Below are 25,165 nucleotides of genomic sequence, written 5' to 3'. Positions count from 1 at the left end.
TGGTTTCAAGAACCCAAGGCTTTAGAACAACAGCAAAAATCACTGCACTAGGGAAGCAACAAACAACTCAGGGCCTTCATTCTTGCTGTACTTCCCTGAACTGTTACTTACAGGTTCCCGGCCATCCATGGCTTCCATCCAGAGCCTCCGGTCCTCTTCCGACAACGCTTGCATGGTGATAACCCCTGGCCTGCAGAGAAAGGAGGGACATGGATATGAAACCAGTGCCACATGTACAGAGATTGGTGAAGGCGAATCTTAAACATCCACTCAAAAGAGTCCGTGGTTGCTAGGGTTAACGACACAAAGAGGGGTACAACCCTCGGCTTTACTAAGCCACCTTCTAGTCTCAGAAAAGATGGCCCAAATTCCTCTCAGTCAGCCCATCTCCCTCAGAGAGGCAGAAACACAGAAGATATGACCCTATTTTACACGTAAGGGACATAGAGGAGTTAAGTGGTTCCTTTAGACACTGTTCAATTCCTTGAAATCTTATTCATTTCGAGACCTCAGAATGCTTAACAGAGTATGATACTCACAGTAGAAATGCAATAAATGTTTGTGGAAGTGAATGGAATTACTGGACTCAAGACAAAAAAGAGGAGAAAACATCCAAGCTAGAGGCATGCTTGTCTCCTAATATCTAGTCCACTGCTTCTAAATTGCTTCAGACATGGAGAAGTTTTATGGTGGTCATCATCTTGGTAGTTACGATTAAATGTGCACAATCTTTTTAAAAAATGAATACTTAATCATGTCAGGTGCTAAGTGCTTTACATGCATGAGATCATTTCACTCACCGAAATCGGCTTGCTCCCTAAACCTGAGCACAAGCCCTCCAGAAGACATGCACACAATATCAAATGGGTTTTGTTCAGTTCCCATCACAAATGGTACTCCACAAGAAAAAGAGACTGTGAGATAAAAACGACCTTGGGAGAAGAGGCTGAAAGCCCTCTGCACTCATTAAAGCAAGAGTTATTCATTTAGGGTGAAGATAAATCCCAGAGTGTCCCCAAACCACCTCCTCCTCTCCCTCAAATGTATGTGGATTTTTCTGTAGAAACAATTCAAATTGTCCGTCAAATTCTCAGAGAGAACTGCAACCCTCAAAAAGTTAAGAATTGCTAGTTAAAAACCATCCTCTTTAAAATTTGAGACAGCCTAAAAAGGAGGAAGAAGTCCACTGAGCAAGAACTAAAGTCTGATTCCTGTCTGAGTGCACAAACACTGCGAATGATCATACGACAATACGGTATGAAAACTACACAGGCTGAGCAACACCCTTAGCAGCACAAGCCTGGGCCCCATAAGCACCCAAGCTTGCTCATTCTCACCCGCCCATCATCTCCGCTTCTGGCTTATAGCTATAGTTCCAATGAACATGCTAAACCTATTTGTTTAACATAATTTAAAAGTCACATTTGATTCTTTTCATTAATCATCCCTCAACATCCCCTTAAAAAAAACTTTAGAGCTGTGGGCATGTAAATACAGATGGGTTGGGGATACAAGGGGCATGGGGTAGGGGTGTGAATGTGTGAGGGTATAAACCTGTGTGGGGTCGAGAGAGACAGAGAGAGAGGGAAAGCATGCAAACAAGCAAGAGAAGGGAGTGAGAGAACAAGCAAGAGACAGAAAGGGGAGTGGGGGTGTGTGTGGGTGAGAGGAGGGGTGGGCAGCTAGACAGGCGGGCGTGTTGATGATGGTGGAACACTGATCCCAAGAGGATGGTCATTCCCATGAAGGTCACACTGGGACTGGCACCATAATACAAAGATAACTCAGAGGATGGAATAACTCGTCTCTCCATGAGCACCTTCCAGGACTCTCCCTCCTCTTCTCAGAAATTCTCATTCTCAGACCCAACCAAGTGCCCACTTCCCACCATCAGCCCATTCAGTGTGCCAGAGTCAGTGGGTATCTGCAGACAGCTGACAGTGGTGGCTCCACAGAACTGACTCTGTGGCTTGAGGGCACGATGGACTGATTCTACCCTTCCACCTTTCTCTAAAGACCAAGTACGACATCTTAATAGCTTTGAAACAAAAAGCCTCTGCAGCTACTGTCTATTGAAGAACTCTCAAGTCCCCGGTTCTGGGTCTTTCAGTGTTGCTGCAGGTGCTGCTTCTGTACCACCTGCTTCAGAATCAGACATTCCCTTAACATGGAGACTCCAGCCCAACCCCACTCCACTCAATCTGAACTGGGCTGTGCCTGGGAACTTGGATTTTAACCAACTCCCCAGGTGATCTTGGTGCAGAGTTAAGTTTGAGGCCCACACCCTGGGCTGTCCACTCCATCCCCACTCTTTTCCTTCCTGTTCCCCTTGCCCTAGAGTGCAAAGTTACCCTCCTTTCTGCAGTGAGGTCAAGGAGCCAACATGTCTCTAGTTCGTTTCCTGCTAGTGGCCCACCAGCAAACAGTGAGATCACAAGAGCTGTCTGCATACCACGGTCTCAGGGGCTCACAGATATTACATCAACTTCATGGCACACAGTGTGAGATTTCCATCCCGAGCCACAAAGAGGAAGTTCGACAACCTCAGAGGCTGTGAAGGGTGGGCCACTCGGCCTTGGTAACCAGGAAAGTCAACAGGATTTGTTTTCATTCCAAGAAGAAATATCAAAATACAAGTTCTTTTCCACATGTAGTCTTGTTCCCTTTTGCAGGGGGAGTGGGGTAGGGGACGGATGCACATGTCTTGCATGTGAATTTCCAAGAACAAAGGTAAAAAGGGTGAACTATCTTTATTCTGGAGTAAAACCGTAACTTTCTTTCCATATTTACCTTCCTCATGCCCTACTAATAACTATCCCTCAAAACAAAATAAAACAAGCAAAACCCTCAATGACCCTCCACTTTGCAGGTCAGTCCCTAAAAACTAGCATACTTTGAGACCTGCTCTTACAGGATGTCAATTTAGTTCATGTTTGAAATGCATGTGGTTCTTCACAGCAAAAAAATGGGCAGGGCTGGGGAGACAGAGGAGAGAGAGATTAAAAGTAGGAGGATAGGTGGGGCGCAGTGGCCAACGCCTGTAATCCCAGCACTTTGGGAGGCCGATATGGGTGGATCACGAGGACAAGAGATCAAGACAATCCTGACCAACACAGTGAAACCCCATCTCTACTAAAAAATACAAAAATTAGCTGGGCATGGTGGCACATGCCTATAGTCCCAGTTACTCGGGAGGCTGAGGCAGGAGAATCGCTTGAACCCGGGAGGTGGAGGTTGCAGTGAGCCGAGATCACGCCACTGCACTCCAGCCTGGCGACAGGGCGAGACTCCATCTCAAAATAAAAAAAGTAGGAGGATAATATGGAATGAGGAAGGGAACATATAAAACAATGAAAGAGAAATGGAGTAAATGATCAGAGCTCTTTTTACCTCTACAAAGAATTGTGAGCCTATTAGACTCAGTACAATAAAAGAACAGTAGTAAGTATAACCCAGCAGTATGTGCCAGTTGCTGTGCTAAGCACTGTATATAAATTAATTCACCTAATCTTCACAGCTACATCATGAGAAAAGTATATTCTTATTACTCTCCTTTAGCAGATGAGAAAACCAAGGCTCAGAGAGGTTAAGTATCTTGTCCACAATCACAGAGCTGCCAAGATACAGAGCCAGGATGTGAACACAAGCATTCCAACCCTTAACTCTTGTGCATAATGCCATGGCAAATGTGATGGCACCACAGCCCCCAGAAAGCTCATATTGACCACCCAAGTCCTCTGGTGTCAAAATCAGCCACGCACTTCTGCAAGTGCCTTAGTGAGCTCCTGTATGGGATTAAATAAGATTGAATGATAAAGAGCTCTGTAAAAACCTAACGTGCTTCATAAATATGAGGGCTTACAACACTACTCTAGGCGAACAGCTAATCCAAAACAAGAATCCAACAGCATCCAGAGTAACTGGGGCTTACTTTCTATAGCAGTGGACCTCCATGTTTTATCTGTCTTAAAAAATACTCAAGAGATGGAAAGGCAATTAGCTTTTCTTAAAAAAGAACACAAAAAGTCATAATCATAAAGAAAACATATTGAAAAATTGGACTTCACCAAAATGAAGAACTTACACTCGTCGAAAGATGAATTTAATTACTTATTACTTTTATTTTAAAAAAAGTCAAACCAGAGTGAGAGAAGATATTTGTAATATCTATCTCCTACAAAACTCATATCCAGAATATGTAAAGAATGCCTAAAAATAAATAAGAAAAAATGAACCACCCAATACAATAAATACTTGAATAAGCACTTCATAAAAGAGGACATCCAAATGGCCAATAAGGCTAAGAAACAGAGCCCAAACTGATTACTTATCAGGGAAATGTGATTAAAACCACAATGAGATATAACAAGCACCCTCCTGAATAGAGGGCATTAAAAGGCCACCAATAACCAGTACTAGCAAAAAATATAGAGTAACTGGGACTCTCATACATCGCTGGTGGGAGAATAAGTTGATGGAACTACTTTGGCAATATCTGCTAGAACTAAACATGCACCTGCCCTATGACCTAGCAATTATACCTCTACATATATACTCAAGAGAATTGAGTACATATGTCCACCAAAAGGTACATTCAAGAATACCTGCAGTTTTATTTAGAATAGCCAAAAATTGCAAAAATAACAACAAATACTCATTGATAAATGGATAAACTGTTGTATATTTGAACAATGGGACACCATACAACAATTTTTTTTAAAAGAATCAACCACTGCTACATGCAACAACATGAATGAATCTCAGAGATATAACGATGAGGGAAAGAAGCCAGACACAAAAGATTATGTGACTGTGTGACTCCACTTCTATGATGTTCAAATACTTGCAAAATTCATCTATGGCAACAGAAGTCAGAAGAGCGATTTTTTTTTTTTTTTTTTTTTGAAAAAGAGATACGGACAACAACTGAAAAGCGGCACAAGGGTATCTCCTGGAGTGACAGAAACATTCTATATCTTCATCTGGGTGGTTACACAGTTGTGTGTGTATAAAAAGTTATTAAAATACAGACTTTGGATTCATGCATTTTACTGTGATTACACCTCAGTAAAAATTGTTTTAAATACCCAAGAGCTATGACTTCTCATCAATAACTTAGGCTCACTAGTTATTCTGATTCTAGTGCTTCCTAGATGTATAACCATGGCAGACTAGCAACTGAACTATTCTGTGCATCTCTTATTACCTATGTTTTAAAGAACAGTAGTATAGAGCAGTTCAATTACTTGTCTCCCAGCGTTATCACGATTACACCTCAGTGCATGCTGGGAAGGTTACATGAGAAGTGTGTGCGGCATTTCAAAGTGTCAGGCACACGGTGAATGCTCCAAAAATTAGTTGTAATCACAGGGGCAGGTAGAGGTGGGGTGAACGGGAACAGGATGGTAAATATGGGGTAGGGTTAAAATTACCGCTGCAGAAGGGCAGGTGTGTATAGTTTCAAAAGGAAAAGAAACAACCCACAGGTGCTAATGACGTGTGTGATTCCCACTCCCAACATGCTCATATACAGCACTGAAATTCATGCCTCTACCACAAAGCACACAGGGCTGAGGGCTGAAGGGACACACCTGCGCTGACATAATGGCCATTTCCTTTTTCCTCCTGAGTAACGCAACAAAGCGGCCTGCCACTCCCTTTTAAAATTAACATCTGATAACTAACAAGAACAGAGAAGGGGTCTTTGGCAAATTCTAAAAAATCTGTCAAGGAGCTCCCTCCACCCGCCAGATGAGAGAAGGAGCAAATGACTTAAAAATCCTCTGTAGAGCTCAACCCTGAGAATCCACTTAAAATACAGCACTTCCTTTTCACTCTGAATATGTCCTTAGTGCTATATCTGGATCTGCTTGAGAATCATGAACAAGGATCTGGAATTTTCTCTAAGCTGGCACCTCACCTCTCACACTGTAGGAGCCATGGAGAAAATAGCTCTCCATCTACCACAGGGCAAGTTGCTACCCAACACCATATTTCCTCCAACCCTGGCCCCCAAAAACAGCCCATGGAAAGAAATATATGGTTTAGCAACACATTCAGGATCCTGGGACCACTGGCTATATCAACTCATAGCCTGCTCACCAGCCAAGAGCAAACAGAATCACAACCAGCCCCGATTCCAGGGTTACTCGACAGCTTTCCTACTCTAATCTTATTCCTGAATCTGAGTCAACAATAGTGATCTCAATGGTTTGGCAATTTACCCACTTCCTATTGGACAAGGAAAAGCTATTACTAACTCCACCCCACTGAAACAAAAACACTCAGAATTTACCAGTACCGTTCCTTCTAAATCAACCTACAAAGATCTAGGGTTTATTCATTCATAAGACTACAAATCTTCTGTTGGCAAGAGTTCATTCCCCAACTTCCATCCACACTACTGTATATTTAAGGGTCAAATTCAAAGAAGACGAGCTGAGGCGCCCACAGGAACACACAATCTCAAAGCCTGTGTCTGAAACCTGCCCACTACACTTATATAGGAAGACAAAGGGGAATGATAAGGAAGGGAGCATGAGCTGCCATCTACTTGCAAGAAGAGTTTTGCAAGTGCCAGGGAGGGGAAGTGGTCCTTTGTTTCTGAAGTGCTACTGGGAAAATGAATTCCTAATAGTTCCTGGACAATGTAATGGTTCTGGTTCAGAAGAGCTTCATTTACACAAAGATATGGCCAAAGCCCTACAGAATAATATTGGAGAATGACACTTTTTCCATGTCTGTTTATGAGATTACAGATCCAAATGTCTGCAGAGACTAGGTAAGTAAGCAAAATGAGGGAAACTGGATAAGAAATTCTCTAATCCAAGGAAAACAGGCTTGGTCTTACGTTGCTCTTGGTTTTTTTCTTTTTCAGTTTTACTTTCAGATAGAAACAAAGAACAAAGAATTATCTCCCCTCTGGGGGAAAAACAACAATGCTAGTGCAAAGCAAAAACCTGTCACTTGTCTTCATGGGGGAGGTGGGCAACAGGGCATGGTGGGGACTATGGCAGAACAGACAGCACACACCCCACCTAAAGGAAGTATCTGTCATTCAGCTCAACCGGCAGCTGGCATGTGGGAAGGCATGATCAGCAATTAAAGATTTTTCCAGTTTTAAAATGTTGCCTCAAACACTATTCAAGCCAAACCACGCATGTCTGTGGACCACCAGTTTGCAACTTCTGTTGTCTGTGTCTGTCTTTCTCTGAATCTATCTGAGCTCCAACCCAGGTCATCATTGCATGTTATAAAGACATCCATCTCATGCATTAATACCAACAATGAAGGATGCCTGTCTATATTCTTGATTCACCTTACAGTCAAACTCAGGAGAGTATCTCCAGGTTATCCACAAAGGAGGAACTTGAGCGACTTCCTTTTTTCTTCCAATACTCAAGGACCCAGTGGCATCACTGGAAGGCAACGATAATCTACTATTTGGAGACAGAATGTATGAATCTGCACTACTATGTGTGCTCTGATGTAATAAACCATTGGGGTCCTTCTGCAAGGCCTTTGTGCATGAGAAGAATTCATAATATGCCATGATAATCTGGGTGTGGTACAGGTGAGAGACAGAGAAAGTAAGAAACCAGAAGGTGCTGCAACTGGCAGCCCCCAAACCACAGGCAGATTCACTGAGTGTTTATTATGTGCTAACCACTGTGCTAAGGACTTTACTTGTATTATCATTCATTCTTCACAATAATTGTATGAAGTAGACATTACCATTATTTCTCTTTTTAAAAGTGAAAAGACTGAGACTCACATAAGTTACTTGCATAATGTCACACCACTAGTAAGTGCCAAAGCCTGCACTTGAACCCAGGTGTGCCTGAATCTAGAGCAAAGCCCAAACTTCAAGGACAATGTTGCACTGCTCCCCTGTGCATGTAGCATACATGTCCTGGGATCCAGGAAGACCAGCACCTTAAGGGGAGGAAGAAAGAAAGGAAGGAGGGAAGGAGAGTTGGAGAGAGGGAGGGAGGGAGGAAGCAAGGGTTAACCCTCTAAGAAGTTTTTGGAAGTAGTTTCTAATCAATTATTTAGAAACGATCTGATCCTCCCAGCACTTTGGGAGGCAGAGGCAGGTGGATCATGAGGTCAGGAGATCGAGACTATCCTGGCTAACATGCTGAAACCCCATCTCTACTAAAAATACAAAAAAAAAAAAAAAAAAAAAAGGTAGCCAGGTGCAGTAGCAGGCGCCTGTAGTCCCAGCTACTTGGGAGACTGAGGCAGGAGAATGGCATGAACCTGGGAGGCAGAGCTTGCAGTGAGTAGAGATCACACCACTGCACTCCAGCCTGGGTGCAGAGCAAGACTCAAGAAAGAGGAGAGCAGAGGAGGGGAAGGGAGCGGAGGGGAGGGGAGGCGGGAGAGAGAGAGAGAGAGAGAGAGAGAGAGAGAGAGAGAAAGAGAGGGAGGAAGGAAGGAAGGAAGGAAGGAAGGAAGGAAGGAAGGAAGGAAGGAAGGAAGGAAGGAAGGAAGGGAGGGAGGGAGGGAGGGAGGGAGGGAGGGAGGGAGGGAGGCAGGCAGGGAGGGAGGGAGGGAAAGAAAAGAAAGAAAAGGAAGGAAGGAACTGATCCTAATAAATGAATGAATCATAACCTATTAAAGCCTGCAACCTTGGTATTTTTAGAGGAATGTTCCTAAAACAATTAGGATCATAGCAATAATGACAGTCTAAAAAGTAGGTATCACCAACCACATCAGATAAGTTCTTATATTTTTATGAGAGATGGAAGTCGTAAAACATCGGGAAGCCCAAAGACATCTTTGGCATATTAAATTGCATGGCTCTTAAATGCAATTGACTGAGTGCCTATTATGTGCTAGTCATGATGCTGGGCATCAGGGACATAGAAGCAAGCAAATGTTAACACACTGCACAAGGACAAGGCATTATTCACTGATGGGATGAATGAGACTCAAGGAGAATGCAAATACCTATTACTACTATTGATAACAAACTATGAAAATATAGCTTCTGTTTCATGTATTTTTTTTTTCATTTTTACTATTCTATCTCACAATCAACAGAAATGTACATAAGTGGAATGTATTGGTTGAATTGTTTCTTCTATCCAGAATTATGAAATAGGTAATTTTTGGTTTTGATTTTAAAAAGACAAACTCATCTTATATTTAAAAATTGGTAAATAAACTGGTATACTCAACCAATGAAACTCCATATTTCATCATGCAGACTAAAGAGTAAAAATACGGTTGCCTCAATCACCCTCCCAATCAAGTCCATTAACCACCATATCTCATTCTTTGTTAAACCAGAATCAAACAGCAAACAGGCATGCTCTCATTTAATTGAAAGAAAAAAAAAAACTCAATGACAAGTTCAAACTACATGAATTCTAAGATTCTAAGAACTTCTCCAGTAACTTACTTTACAGAACAGCCAAAAAGCAATTCAGAAACTATGGTATCTTCCCCCAACTCAAGTCATGGAAGTCAGAGTCATATAATACCCTCTGAGGAAGGAAAACGCCATTTCCTGCCTGAAATGTCAACGGCATTGAGACCAGCACTCTAATCCGACCAGCAGGAAGGCAAAATCAAATATTATTTCAAACAAGGGGTGAGAAGGGGAGGGAGGGGAAGTTTGAAACCAGGAAAAATGGATTCATGTGTTGCAAAAGATAAAGGCACATTGCACCAGGAGGGAAAAGTAGGACTGCCAGGTTCTCAGCACACATAGGACAGTGAAATCACTCATCTTTTCTGCACCATCCTAAACAAGCCATTCCTAAAGCAAAGAGCCTGGCACTTTAGTTCAAAGAGTCAGGTAAAGGGTAACGTTTAAACAGAGGCCCAACTAACTGAGCATGTTTGTTTTTGCAAGAAAATGGGTATGAACAATTTGTGATGAAAGGGTGGGAGGAAGGAATTTCTAGAGAAAGAATGAGTCATTTAGGATACTCTTCTTCCTTTAAGGAATAATACTCACATGATTTTTTTTTTTCTACAGAAAACACACATACACACACACAGTCTTCTGTCAACGTATACAAGGTGTAGATAGGACAGCTAATTTTCAACTGCACCTTCTAATAGTTACTAATACATACACAAAACTGCCATCTAGAGGTTGAATGTTGAAACAAAGTGTTACATAAGATGATCTTTTTTGGAAAACACATAATTCACAGTCACACAATTTCACAAAGACACACAAATGCATGCACAAACACCACTTACTAAGCTAGAAGAAACAATATTATTTTAATTTAAAATTAATATAGTTTCTTCTTGAGGCCACAAATTGGAAAGAGAGGGCATAAAACTTTATCTTTTATATGAAGTATGTATCAATAAGAGGTTATCACATAAACAGTTTGAAAATGTAATCTTACCCTAGTAGGCCCTTTGCACATATACCCTGAATGCACCTGTATTTCCTCTCAGCTTATAGATAACTTGAAAACTTATGACACTACAGGAAAAGAGCACCATTAAGACAAAAAGCAGGCTCACAGGAATATCCACCAAAGCTAAGGTTCACCATCACAACAACAGAGTCCCAGGGTTTAGGGCATAGAAAAAAATTCAACAGCCATGTTTTCAGACATAGGACTCCATCAGAGGGGAATATTAGTGTGTTCCACCTTCAGAAAAAATCCTGCAATGTAGTGATAATTCACCCCATCTTACAGATGTGGTTAAACCACTTACCCAGAGTCACACAGCTAGTAAGGAACAGATCCCAAATTCAAATTTAGGAATGCTCTTATTTTTTTTACCTGCATCATGCAGCCTGCCATACAAACATATTTGAAATGAGGGTGCTGAGGGTTCCAGTAGATTCTTCACATCTTTCAAAAATCTTTCTGGCCTCCACCATTCTGACTTTCACCAACCTTCAATTTTCCTGGGTCTTTTTCCTACCAGTACACAAATGCAGGTTACATGGGCACCTGCTAAAATTTTAGTTTAAATAGCAACTAACTTGATTAAGCTCCTCTAGTCTCTTACACAATAGTTCACCATAGCCCCAAAGAAAATAATTAATCCATCTCAAAATTATGTCACCATAAAAAATAAAATTGAACAACCATATGCACCTATTACTGTATTAAAAGCTGCATAAAATGTTTTTCTGCCTCTGGAAGCAAATCACTTGAGACAGACATTTAGAATTGAACAGAGGTATATAAAACATACCTAATTAAACACCTAACCAACCAATATAAAGAAAAACTCATCACTGTGCAAATGCAGGTTACCTGGGAAGAAGAAAATAGAGTTAACAGTGGATGTGAAATGCTAGGCTGGGACTAGATCAGTGGAGAGCTACTGCCCTTTACCTATTCATGGAAAGCTTGCAAAACAAGGACTTTGGAATTGGTATGAAAGAAAATCAGATGAGATCTGTTAAGAAAGTCCAATTGATTTGTAAACTTTATATCTCCACTGTCAGTAGTCTCTAGCATGTAGTTATGCTCAATAAAGTAAGGAAGGAAGGAGGGAGGGAATGAATTCAGCATATTCCAGTCAGGCCATCATCCTTTATAAGAACAGAAGGGTAAAGTCCTCCTGTTTGTTGCATTTCCCCCCAGTATTCTGGCCCTTCAGGTTTGCCGGAACACTCAACATACTGGTGTTTATACCTTAGTTGCTTGAATGTATATGAGCATTCCAAACTCAAAGGTGAGCTCCATGAAGACAAGTTGATTCTTGCCTTATCCCTTACTACAACTCTAGCACTAAATATCCTTGCCCTCTCTAAGAAGCTATCCTTGCTGCCCACTGGAGAGTACCAGTGCTGGGAAAGAGGCACTTAACACACACAGCATTTTCAAATGTATGGACATTGGTGAGAGTCAGTTAATCCCAGAAAAAAAGTCATCATTTCCTCTTCCCAGTGTAAACACTGCCCCTGAAGAGACTCCACTGATTCAGGGAATCAGAAGAAGTTGTTTTATTATTTTTCACATGGTTGACTGAGCCTTCCTGGAAAACATGAGAGAAAATATCCAAGTGTCACTTACATCTGTGAGAAATTTCTTAAAAATAAACCAATCCAGGGATGCAGGCAAGTGACTAGTACCATGATTTTTTTAGCCTAAACAAATACTTTCCCTATATTTGCTCATGAATTTCCTTAAGACACTGTGTGATGGAGTTAATTATTCAAAGTGAGTGAACACAGACATGAGCAAGTACTACCGATTCACATCATGCTACCACTAACGGCTGCTTTGAAATCATGTCCCATTTTTTAACCCAGAAATTTTACACTAAATCCTCTCACAGAGTTGACACATTTTGTAACAATAAATCCAGTCTTTATTCAATTAACCAATATATATTATAAACCTTCAAATGCCTGGTGCTATGGCAAAGTAACACAAAAGCACCCAACAATGCTGCTTTATTAAAGAATTTTAAAAGTGATTTTTATTTTATTTTATTTTACTGAGATGGAGTCTCCCTCTGTCACCCAGGCTGGAGTGTGGTGGTGCGATCTCAGCTCACTGCAACCTCCATCTCCTGGGTTCAAGCAATTCTTCTGCCTCAGCCTCCTGAGTAGCTGGAATTACAGGTGCCCACCACCATGCTCGGCTAATTTTTTTCTGTATTTTTAGTAAAGACAGGTCTCACCACGTTGGCCAGGCTGGTCTTGAACTCCTGAGCTCAAATGATCCACCTGCCTCGGCCTCCCAAAATGCTGGGATTACAGGCATGAGGCATCACGCTCAGTCAAAAAAGGGTGATTTTTAAAAAGCTAATGAAAGCTTAGGCTATCATCAAGTAAAAATAAAATAAAATAAAGAAAGAAGGTAATTTATGTGAATGGTCTGCTTTGTGAAGTGGGGTTCCTTGGCAATGGGAGTGTTCAAGCAGAAGGTGTTGAGTTATCCATTTAAAGGCTGCTGGGTACATGGGTGCTGCTTCATTGAGAAAGGCCCTCCCTATTCAACACTGTGTTCATTTCCTGGGGCTGCTGTCACGAAGTGCCACAAACTGGTTGGCTTAATCAACAGAAATTGATTGCTTCACAGGTCTAGAGGCTAAAAGTTCAAGATCAAGTGTTCCTCCGGAGGTCTGTGAGGAAGAATCTGCTCCATGCGTCTCTCCTAGCTTCTGGTGCTCTCCTGCCAATCTTTGGCGTTCCTTGGCTTGTAGGTGCATCACCTCAACTTCTGCCTTCATGTTAACATGGTATCTTCTCATGTACATGTCCATCTCTGGGTCCAAATTTCCCCTTTTCACAAGGACAATGGTAACATCGCATTATAGCCCACCCTAATCACCTCATTTTAACTTGATTATCTCTATAAAGTAATCTCCAAATAAGGCCACATTTTCAGATACTGGGGATTAGGACTTCAGCATATGATTTTGGCAGGGACACAATTTATAACAAGCGTCTGCTAGGAAATTTTTTAAAATTATCCTTTGGAGCATGTTGTGGCAGTACAACACAACTACTACAAGCTACATTTATTTAAAACCATATCAATTTTTTTTTTCTTTTGTTCACTCTATTGCCCAGGCTGGAGTGCAGTGGCGCGATCTCAACTCACTGCAACCTCCGCCTTCCGGGTTCACTCCATTTTCCTGCCTCAGCCTCCCAAGTAGCTGGGACTACAGGCGCCTGCCACAACACCCGGCTAATTTTTTGTATTTTTGGTAGAGACAGGGTTTCACCATGTTAGCCAGAATGGTCTCGATCTCCTGACCTTGTGATCCGCCCTCCTCTGCCTCCCAAAGTGCTGGGATTACATGCGTGAGCCACTGCGCCCAGCTGCCATGTCATATTCTTAATGCTGGAGTCTTTAAACTGAATTTCAAAAGAAATCAGAAGGAACCTTCAAAGAATCATTATATCGATTGGATTGACATGATACCTTGATCCAAGCAAGTTTTCGGTTTGAGATTGAAGAAATACAAAGAATTTCTACTAACTTCAGCTTTTCAATGTTGGGAACAATGAAATTCTTTTGAGGGAAAGGAGAGATATGAAGAGCTAATATTAGTCTGTGAAACATTTGCTCCATGTAATCCCAGGGTCCTCAGTAGTTCAGGTTTGAACTTCCCCCCAAAAACTAGTTCTGAAAAAAAGGAAGGCACTAGAGAAAAGAAACTAAATGAGATGTGGCCTCTGAAATCGTGTAGAAGCCAATACGAAAGGGTGTGGACACAGAGATGAGAGCATAGGTCTACTTTTTAGATATCAAAGGTAAAAGAACTTAGATATATAAGAATTAAAAGTAGAGTTCTAGAAATGTATTTGGTTTTAAAAAGGATCCTTGGCTGGGCACGGTGGCTCACGCCTATAATCCCAGCACTTTGGGAGGCCGAGGCAGGCGGATCACCTGAGGTCAGGAGATTGATATCAGCCTGGTAAACATGGTGAAACCCTGTCTCTACTAAAAACAGAAAAATTAGCCAGATGGGGTGGCACACACCTGTAGTTCCAGCTACTCAGGAGGCTGAGGTAGGAGAATTGCTTGAACCCAGGAGGCAGAGGTTGCAGTGAGCCAAGATCACACCACTGCACTCCAGTCTGGGCGACAGAGCAAGACTCTGTCTCAAAAATATAAAATAAAATAAAATAAAATAAAGTAAAGTAAAGTAAAATAAAAAAATAAAATAAAATAAAATGGATCCTTGACATAAAAAGTTCAAGAACCATAGATGTAAATCCCATTGACCTGGATTAACACTTAATGTGATTTCCAGCTCATTCATCAGTCAAAGAACGACAACAGTTTTCTGTAAGACTTACATGTCAGGGATTTGAGGATTAACAAACTGACAGCAATGTATTGTGATACAATGAAAACAATTAGCTGACAAGTGATACTACTGCTAGGATATCTCCTACTCATGCTAGTCATCCTGGATTTATTAAAAAAAAAAAAAAGGAGTGTCACCTTAAAAATAAAAGGTGGAGCCAGGGACAGTGACAGTGGTGCACCCATCTTCTCAATTGCTCAGGAGCTGAGGTGGGAAGACTGCTTAATCCCAGGAGTTCAACTCCAGCCTGGGCAACATGAGGAGATCCCACCCACCTCTAAACAAGTAAATAAAAGTTGGAAGAAAAGGTGTACAGAAACCAAAAAAACCATTCATGGAACACCTACTCAGTGCCATGTGCCTGTCACTATGCTCTATCACATTGCCTCTCTTAATTTAGTCACATGAGGACTTTCTGAAGGTCACAGAGGAATAGATGTAAGAATAGAGGCGAGTTTGCTGCTTCAGTTCATTGTACTTTACACTGTACAGTTTCACTCTAGTTTATAATGCCAAATGCAACTGACAGGGTGCCAATAGCACTTCCCAGATTTCACAGCCTGAAAACTGGACACTGCGGTGTCTCTGAAACGCAACCACCAACAGCTCTGAGCTCATCACTGGAAAATGTTTCTAAAATATCTGAAGTTTGGGCCAGGTGTGGTGGCTCACGCCTATAATCCCAGCACTTTGGGAGGCCGAAGCAGGTGGATCACCTGAGGTCAGTAGTTTGAGACCAGCCTGGCCAACATGGCGAAACCCCATCTCTACTAAAAATACAAAATTAGCTGGACGTGGCAGTGCATGCCTGTAATCCCAGCTACTCAGGAGGCTGAGGCAGGGGAATTGCTTGAACCCAGGAGGCAGAGGTTGCAGTGAGCTGAGATCACGCCACTGCACCATGGCCTGGGCAACAGAGCAAGACTCCATCTCAAAAAAAAAAAAAAAATCAAAGTTTTGAGGTACCAATGTGCCCTGGAACAGGCTCCTGCGAACCTCAGTTCAAATCCCACCTTAGCCCTGAGTAAACGGCCTCTCCCCTCTACACTGCAGATTCCTCAGCAGCATGGGAATAACGGAGGACCCACCTCCCTAGGTTGTAGTGAGGATGACACAAAACAAGGATGAAAGTGTTCAGCTTACAGGAAATGCTCTGATACTACCAGTTGCCTCACTCCTCCTCCATTTTCACATCCTTTAAAAAGGCAGGGGTTTGATTTTGGTGACTGTTTTTGCCTTTTGCCTGGTCAAGTAATCTGTCTCAGAGACTAGAAATCACCTTTCCTAGTAGTGACACTCTCCTCCTCCATACAGGTAAGCATTCAGCTCCTTAGTAAAGGAGCCTGAATTTGTTTTGTTTTGTTTCGCTATAGTTGCTTGTTGTGATTTTTCGAATTAGGAAAATGTTTTCATGTGGGCTGATGAAACTGTATTGTGAAACACATTGTATTTAACATACCAAGTAGTAGTAAGAATAAAGGACAACTAAAAAGCTTGAAAATATGGATTTCAGGGTCTCAGTCCCAGAAAGTTGAACTGGGTGGGTATGGGGCAGGCACCAGGAATCTGTAACTGAGTGCACGTGGTTTTCACCACAGTAAAATATGTTGATGTAGGGTAATCAACTCACAATACTGACCTCCTAGGATATCACCTCCTAAAGGCTACAGCTTTTGTTACAAAATAACTTGATATATCAGCATTAAGTATAAAGGATAAATGTATTCAATCTTAAAAATCCATAAAATCCCATATTCTAAGTCACATAATTCACACTTTAACATGTATTTGTATCTTGATAGAAGAAAACATTACTAGTCACTACATAAATGTTTGTGTATTCTCCACTTAACATATTCTGGGAGTATCTCAAACCCTTATGCGGTTAAATGTAACCATCCCCTCTTTCACTTCCACATTTCCCAGGTGCTAAACTTGCATTTTGACCCTCTGCCTCTCCGGTCCAGCAGGTGGAGCTGGGGAACCTGTGGAAGGCAAGACAGCAAGGCATCTAGCAGCAATTGCCTCCTTGCTAAGGGATGCTGGTGAAAAAGGAAAGTATAGTAGTCTTCGAGAAAAAAGGATTCTGGGCAGAGTTCCCAGGGATGCAGCTACCCAGCGCATGAAAATGCCTTTTCCTTCTCTACCTGGGCCCCCTTCTAAACACTGAGGGAAAAAAACAGAAAGGCACTGAGGTCAAAAAAGGAAAAAGGAGGAAAATCCTGCTGTACTCTAACCTAAATATTTGGGACCTGTATAGAAATCTGAGAGGAGGTGTTTCCTAGGCGGTCTACTCACCCCCTGTCTATTAAGAGGAGATTCAGGCCAGGCATGGTGGCTCATCCCTGTAATCCCAGCACTTTGGGAGGCCAAAGTGGGTGGATTACTTGAGGTCAGGAGTTCAAGACTAGCCTGGCCAATATGGTGAAATTCCGTCTCTACTAAAAATACAAAAAAACTAGCCGGGCGTGGTAGTGCATGCCTGTAGTCCCAGCTACTCAGTAGGCTGAGGCAAGAGAATCACTTGAACTTGGGAGGCAGAGGTTGCAGTGAGCTGAGATCGTACTATTGTACTCCAGCCTGGGTGACAGAGCGAGACTCCATCTCAAAAAAGAAAAATTAAAAAGAGGAAACTCAGCACCCTCATCTGAACCATGACCGAAATCCCTCCATGCCATGCAGAGGGAACCAGGGACAGAAACTCAGGAGCAATCGACTCGCAAGCCCACTCAGTATGCTGAATGTGACACATTCACTCTTTGCTTATAATTGGGACATGCGCAGCTGTTGTGGGAGTCATAAAGGAGGAAAGGTGCTAGGAAGTGCTGGCAAGGGTGGAAATAAGACGGAGGTGCCATAGTGAGCTTTACTCGCGTAAAAAGCCACTCTCCATAATTGCTCAGGAAACTTCTGAAGATGAAAACACAAAAATAATTCGGCTTCAGAAAGCAAATTTGGGTTTGTTTTCAATCTGACAGAGCGCTGCAACACAAGGCATGCTCTCTTCAAAGCAGCTCTGCGGCAGACGGTTCTCTCTAGGAACCGTGTATTTGACGGGCATCACAGGTGGCTATACTTCCATGCAAACAGATCTTCTGAACCTCCTTCAAGGATGCCAATAATATGAATTCCCTTCAATCACATGCTTAGAAAAGAGAAAAGAGATGCTTAAAGCACCAAGGTTTAGGATTTGTTTAAAACCAATAATAACCAAATTTAGTTGGGGGAAGGCTGTTTGCAATTCCCCTTTGCTACTCCAATTCAACCTATCCCCCGACTCCATCCCATGCTATTCTTCTTTATCTTCCCCTCTCACACCTCTACACACAGTAAAGGATATGTACTTCTCTGTGTTTAGAAGTCAAATATCATGTCTGGTGAGCATGCAGGACAAGCTAGTTAGCAAAAAAAGAGTAACAGCTAATACTTGTTGAGCACTTATTATCTGCCCCTCTGCCAAGCATCTTACAAGCATTATTTCCTTGAATTCTTATAACCATCCTGGGAACTTCATTTTCCAGATGAGAAAATCAAGGTTCCAAAAGATTAAGTTACTTGCTCAAAGTCACACGGCTACCAAGCAGCAAAGTCAAAATTTGAACCCAGGCTGTCTGGCTTCAGAGCCAAAGGTGTAATGACTAAATTGCTTAAGAGATGCAGTTAGTTTCCATGAACTTCTGATACAGGCTAAGAGGGCATGCTCTCTCCATGGGAGGCCTAACGGCCTCCAGCAGCCCTAGCAGCCTCCAGCGCAGAGTAGACACCTGCCAGAAGAAGGCAGTGCACACCTGCTAGTGCACAAGGAGCACACCCCAGGCAGTACTCAGTCTCAGGATGCCACAGAGCCAGGGAAAGGTGGCCACAGGTGAACTTCCCAGGGAGGGGTAAGTACTGGCTTGATGAAATGGTATAGTGTTTTTTTAACAAAGGAGAGAGATTAAAGGGCATTATACGGAGCATCATGCTGAGATTTAAGGATCTTGGTGCTAGCATTCCTGATCTTGAACAGGCAGCTCAAATAAGCTTAACACGTGGGTTTCATTGAAAAAATTAACCTGTTGCCAAGTAAAGTGTTTCAAAGAATTGGAATGTTGTCAAACTAGCTTAAAACCACGAAATGGTACAACTTAATGAGAGACTATAAATCTTGAGGAATACAACACATGGCTCTCCCTCCAAAAAATTGTGATTTCACAAGTGGTTTGGTGTCTTTCCTGGGCACACACACACATTGGTAGGTGAAATGTAACTAAAAGCTGTTTTTTTATTTGAGAAAAATTTCTTCCATTCCAATGCCTTTTGAATCATTATACTAACTTTTTCAGTTAAAAAAAAATTTTTCAAATAGCTGATACAATCATGCTAAATAGTTTTCTTTAAAAGTCTACTCAACCTCCTGGAGATACAACAACATTTCTGAGCATGAAAGCACTAACATTAAAGTAAAACAAAACCAAGCCAGTGATTCAGTGCTGAATCCAAAAGATAGGCAGGCAGGCTCTAATGATTCTCGCAAACCAGCAATGGCCTGGATCCAGCACCCTGGACATAGATGAAGGGATGGAGAAGGAAAGGAAGGAGGGAGGGGGAGAAGGGGAAAAAGGCAGAAAGCTTTGACTGAAAAGAAAATGTAAGATATAGAAATTCAGCTCTATTGGCTCCTGAGAAAAGCATGCTAGCTACTCACCTGTCCACTGCTTCCACATCAAAGCAAAACCTCTTCTCAATGGAATCTGTTTTCCGCCGTGTGCAGGATTTGAGGGTAACTGATTCATCTTCTCCCTAGTGGGAACACACAGACTATCAAGATGAGGCCAGAATGGGAGCTCTACTCCTCTCTAGGACACACATGACCTGTAAACAGGAGCCATCATTTCATCTTCTCAAATCTGAGTGCTCATGACCATGGGCGGTGGAAGGGTGACTATAAACCTTTCCAGGAAAAAGCCTCATGCAGCTTACATTTGTACACCATACTAGACTTGGACCCGAACATCTTTAGTATGGGTGGATCATGATGGCACTGCATCAGTCCACGGCAGATAAACGAGTGTGGATATTGTTTTAATTTGCAGGTTTCATAAGAGTAGAAGAAGACGGTTTCCTCCCAATTCTGAGCTTCTATGATCTTGGGTTGGTCATCACTTCTCCAAGAAAACCTTCCCAGATCAGAACAAATATCACCAGTACGTGTTCACAAAGCACCATGTACCTTTACCTCCATCACAGCACTGACCATAGCTGAAACTGTGCATTGATATAGGTGATGAATACAATAATGTCTCTCTCTCCATTAGACCACAGGACCCTGAGAACAGAGACTGGGTCAAATTTTGCTTATTCTTGTCTCCTGAGCCCAACTGGATCCTAGAAACAGTAGCTGGTCAATAAATACATTTTAACAACTTTACTGACATATAATTAATGTATAAGCTGTACATGTTGAACTGTACAATTTATAGATGTTGATGTCATATACATCCATGAAACCATCACCATGACCAAGCCAGCAAATAATTCCATCATGCCCAAAAGTTTCCTTGTATCCCTTGGCAATCCATCCCTCCTCCCAGTACATCCCCAAGCAATTGCTGAATCTGCTTTCTGTCACTACACATTAGTTTGCATAGTCTATAATTTTATATAAATGGAACTACACAGTATGTGCTCTTTTTGTCTGGCTTCTTTCACTTAACATAATTGCTCTGCTATTCATCCATGTTGTTGTGCATATCAAGGGCTTATTTCTTTTTATTGCTGAGTAGTATTCCATTGCTCAACTGAATGTGACAATTTCATCTCATAGCACTACTTTATACCCAGAAACACAGAAGTTGCTGTCCCTGATTTCTTCTTACTGTCACTTAGGAATTTGTTAGGATTTCTGTTTCCCCTGCCTCTGTCAATCTTTTTTATCTAAACTAATGGGAGAAATTAGCAAGCTTGCCTGTTTGTTGAAATAACAGAAGTGTAGCTACATAAGGTAAAACTTAACCACCCACTAATATCAGAATAGCAAACAAAACACAGAAGGCCTAGGAGGAGACAGTTTATATTCACAGGCCTTACATCTATTGTCTTCCATTGAATAGCAAAGATTAATTTCTCAGACAGAACTGCTCTGTATCTGGCCAGCTTGAGCTGCTTCAGACCCTCCTTGTTCTAGCTCTAGCTACCATCTGCTTAGCACCTTGTGAGAAACCTCAAGCCTGAACCACCTATCCAAACGCCCCCTGAATACCTGACCCACAGAAATGATGAGAAATACTAAAATGATTGGTGTTGTTTTAAATATTGCTAAGTTTTGGGGTGACTTGTTACACAGCAATAGGTAACCAGGACATCTATACTGCCACCGGCAGCTCTCCAGGTGTCAAGTGGGAGTGGGATTGAATCAGTTTCACAGGATGAGGTCATCCAATAATTTTTAGCATATAAAAATATTCGACATGCTTGACATTGTATATATGTGAAATACAAAAATATTTCTTAATTGCAGTTCCTAATATAACTTAGAGCTAAGAGTAATCATCTTATTTTAGCAATTCTTCAGCCTCTTAGGCTTCCTAAAACTACTGTATAAAATTTTTTTAAATTATTAATTTTAAATTTATAATGAAACATAAATGTAACACTGGAGGTGTCACTTTATACATGCATTATAATCATTATATGTTAGCCAAGCAAATCAAGCACCAAATTTTAAAAATGAACTCACCCCTTTTCCTCCTGACTTTTGGTCAAATGGTACCATGGTGATTTGTTTGGAATCCCGTTGATATGTACAGTAGTGCTTCACCCAAGAAGTTCCAAAGTGACCTGCAAGGTAATATTTCCCATAAAACATCTATACATTCCACTCTATGCTACACATCACGAGCTGGAAAAACCACAACCCATAATTCATAATGCTCATCTACCCTTAAACTATTTTAGGAGTAATATATTCTCTACATCAGCTAGAATGAATAGACAGAAATCTGATCCCACAAGCTCAAATGAAACCAACCCAGGGATTTCCCCCAGGGACCAAAGAAGGCTGTTTCCCACTACTGCTACATCCAGTGGGTCTTAAAATACAAGGGAAGTAAAGGTTCCCTGGGGAAATTAATCCACGTTCCCATCATCAAGCCCCAACTGAAGTTTCCACTCTCTTCGCTGACAGGAGTAAGAAGATTGAGGAGAGAACGCAGAAAGGCTCCTCCAAGTGCTTGTGACCATTCCCATCTGTTGCGATGACATCATGCTTCCCACACAGCTGCTCTGTGACTCTGTGCACAGACATCAGGGGTTCTGACCTACTTCCAAACCCCAGACTTACTTTAGCAGAACTCAAGAAGATCTGAAAAGCCGACAAGGAGACCTCAGAGACACCAGAGATGCAGAGTGGAAGTGACTATCAATGCCCAGATGTAACCTATAAGGAGTACGTCCCTCAAGATTAGTATGTCACCTCAAGAGGGAGGTGCCATGCAATCATGTTCTAGTCTCTGACTTTACTCAGTGCTCAGCCAATTACTTGAAATGACAAAGCACTATTACAGGAAGAAGGCATTAGTCAGCCTGCAAAGGACTTCAACCAATACTAGTTTTAGATGCTTATGGAGATCACACAGCAGAACTGGCAGACATTTAATAATTATTAATGGTGTGGCATGACTGCCAACTGCAAGTGTTACATGTCATTTAGTAAACTAAAAAACAATACAGTAAATGTTTCCACTGGGGCATCAAGGACAAATGACAATACAAACCATCTTAGTGTATTCTTATGGACTAGGGAAAAAATTCCAGCAATGGAGCAACACAAAGATTCCCAAAGCACTGTATCTTGGACAACTTGAGCATCAAGATAAATAAGGATAGTGATAAATTATAGCCTCCTGAACAAAATAGGAACCCGTAAATCCACACTGACAATGGAAAGATGGAAAATGGATGGACAGATGATGGATAGATAGATAGTAGGAAGGGAGAGAGGGAGGGAGGGAAGGAAGGAGGGAGGAAGAAAGAAGAGCAGGACTCTTCCTTACGTAAGTACACTGAATGGCAACTATTAAATGTGGGGGGGTTGGTGGAACTGAGAAGTCACCATTTTGCAACCATCATAGTAAAGATCAGCTCAGGCAAGGATTGTCAATGGATGCTAAATCTATGGAGGTAAAGCGTGATAAGGAGAAGGATATTTACATGATCTTAAGGTGTTACCTTCAGATTGCTAATTAGTTACAAGGGGAAAATAGTGACTGTATAGTGGAGAAATCAGACAATACCTTGACTGGGTGATCAAAATTTACATCACCACTGAGGGGCAGATCAACACCACATGTGTCCAGATGTGGCCCCGGAGAAGAACTCTTATGTAGGATTATCTGACCAGGGATGCATATTCCAGATCTAATCATGAAGAAACACCAGATAAACCCATGCTGAAGAAAACTAAAAAGGAACTGGACTGTGTTGTTCAAAAATGTCAATGTCATGAAAGACAAAGAAAAGCTGGAGAACTGTTCCAGATTAAAGGAGACTAAAGTCATGACAACTAAACGCGGTACTGGAGAACAACAAAATGCTTTAGAAGGCCATTATTGATACAACTGGCAAAATTGGAACATGGGCGGTAGTTCAGATTAAATATTGTACCAATGTTAAATTTGTTATCAGGTTGGTGCAAGAGTCATTGTGATTTTAGCCATACTTTTAATGGCAAAAACCATAATTACTCTTGCACCAACCTAACAGACGTGTTTACATAAAAAGAATAACTTTTATTCTTAGAAAATACTCACTACTGAAGAAGCATGCTACATGGAACCATATTCTCAAATGACTCAGAAAAAAGTGTGGATGTGTATGTGTGCAAGTCTATGATGCACATACTCACACACCCACACAGAGAGGGAAGGAATGATATAATTGTGGCTAAATGTTAAAAACTGGTACACTGGGTAAAGGGTTTATGGTTGTTCCTTATACCATTCTTGCAACTTTTCTGTATGTCTGAAATTATTTCAAAATAACAAGTTATAAAAAATTTAAAATTAAAAAAAAGTGCTATATCCCCATCATGTGCTCTGGACTGTGTTAGGGAACAAAAAAGTGTTCTCATGATAATCAACACACTAATGTTGAAAGAACATGTGAAGTGTCTGAATAAAAGTGTGTCGTGTAATATGAGAGTGCAAAAAAGCAACATTGATTTTATATATGTAAGTGAATGATATATTAACAAATTAAGTATTATGGTAGACTTTGAACTATATTTTTAGACCCCTAAAATTTTATATTTTCAAGTAGACCTAAAACCTTTTGCAGGGACCTTCTTACTGGGCAAAGAGAGAATCACTTTGTATTCAGCTATATATGAAACACACAATTAAATTAGTTACATTTCTTATAAACCTCAACAGGTTGATCCCTGTAAGAATAAGGAATGTAATCCTCATCACAGCCAATACCTCCAACACCACTACTGCCCCACTGTTCCCAGGAAACTTAAGTCCAAACAAATTTTTGAGTAATTACTAAATAGAATAATTAGTGAAACCAAGTATTTCTATTCTATTCCATCAGGAAGCTATTAGGAATGAAGACATCTGCCTAACTCTACATCAAGAGAAGGACATGAAAGAACACAAAACCTGCAAAAATCTGGAAAGATCAATGTTCTCTACCAAGAAAGCAGGGTGGAGGACTAGGAGAAGAATTACCCATTAAAGAAAAAACATTCACTGTCTTTCATTCCTAGCATTGCATACATGAATTCAGTCTGAATGTGCTACCCTAAACGGCACGGCCCCATCACAGAGCCTTTCCCCAGCCGTAAGGCATGAACTTGTGAGTCATCGCTAAAATGTCGATGTTAACAGCACCTGGCATTCCTTTCCTAGACATTATTGGCAGAGCAATGAGTATTCTTGGCTCTTTTTTTTTTTCTTTTCAGAGACAGGGTCTTGCTCTGTCACCCAGGCTGGAGTACAGTGGTGGCGATCTCAGCTCACTGCAGCCTCTACCTCCCGAGCTCTTATAAACCTCAACAGGTTCACCCCTGTAAGCAATCTTCCCACCTCAGCCTCCCAAGTAGCTGGGACCACAGGTGCACACCACCACACCCGGCTAATTTTTGTATTTTTGTAGAGACAGGGTTTCACCATGTTGCCCAGGCTAGTCTTGAACTGTTGAGATCAAGCAATCCACCGACCTCAGCCTCCAAAAGTGCCAGGATTACAGATGTGAGCCACCACATTCAGCCTTCTTCCCGGCTCTTGAAGTGAGCCTTTGTTTCTACTTTTCATAAAATTCAGGTGTTGGAATGAAATGAGTTGAGGAGAAGAGGGAAAGGGCCTAAGTCATGATTGTGTGGGCCTTGCTGAAACAATGTCAAATGAAAACAGAATCA

At 41.5% G+C, this 25,165-nt stretch overlaps 1 protein-coding gene across 50 annotated transcripts in view; it reads right to left on the bottom strand.

Moving 5' to 3' along the window:
* ARHGAP26 (Rho GTPase activating protein 26) overlaps positions 1-25,165 on the bottom strand; it is an 840,200-nt gene that overhangs the window by 296,351 nt on the left and 518,684 nt on the right. For 37 of the 50 annotated variants that reach the window (XR_001445584.3, XR_013394919.1, XM_077937293.1 and 34 more), the window contains 3 exons: positions 21,485-21,585; positions 19,454-19,548; positions 112-190 (listed from right to left, as the gene is read on the bottom strand). Coding sequence is in view for 47 of the 50 variants with exons in the window: in XM_077937293.1 (XP_077793419.1) it covers positions 112-190; positions 19,454-19,548; positions 21,485-21,585 (275 nt within the window). In the remaining 3 variants the exon portion in view is untranslated. Of the gene's footprint in view, positions 1-74; positions 191-19,453; positions 19,549-21,484; positions 21,586-25,165 lie in introns of all 50 variants that reach the window. The other 13 variants (XR_013394918.1, XM_077937301.1, XM_077937300.1 and 10 more) reach the window with 1 other exon arrangement.

This window comes from Macaca mulatta, chromosome 6 (assembly GCF_049350105.2).
Source record: "Macaca mulatta isolate MMU2019108-1 chromosome 6, T2T-MMU8v2.0, whole genome shotgun sequence".
NCBI lineage: Eukaryota > Metazoa > Chordata > Mammalia > Primates > Cercopithecidae > Macaca > Macaca mulatta.
The sequence above is the reverse complement of the archived record's forward strand: the minus strand, read 5'-3'. Positions and strand labels throughout refer to the sequence as shown.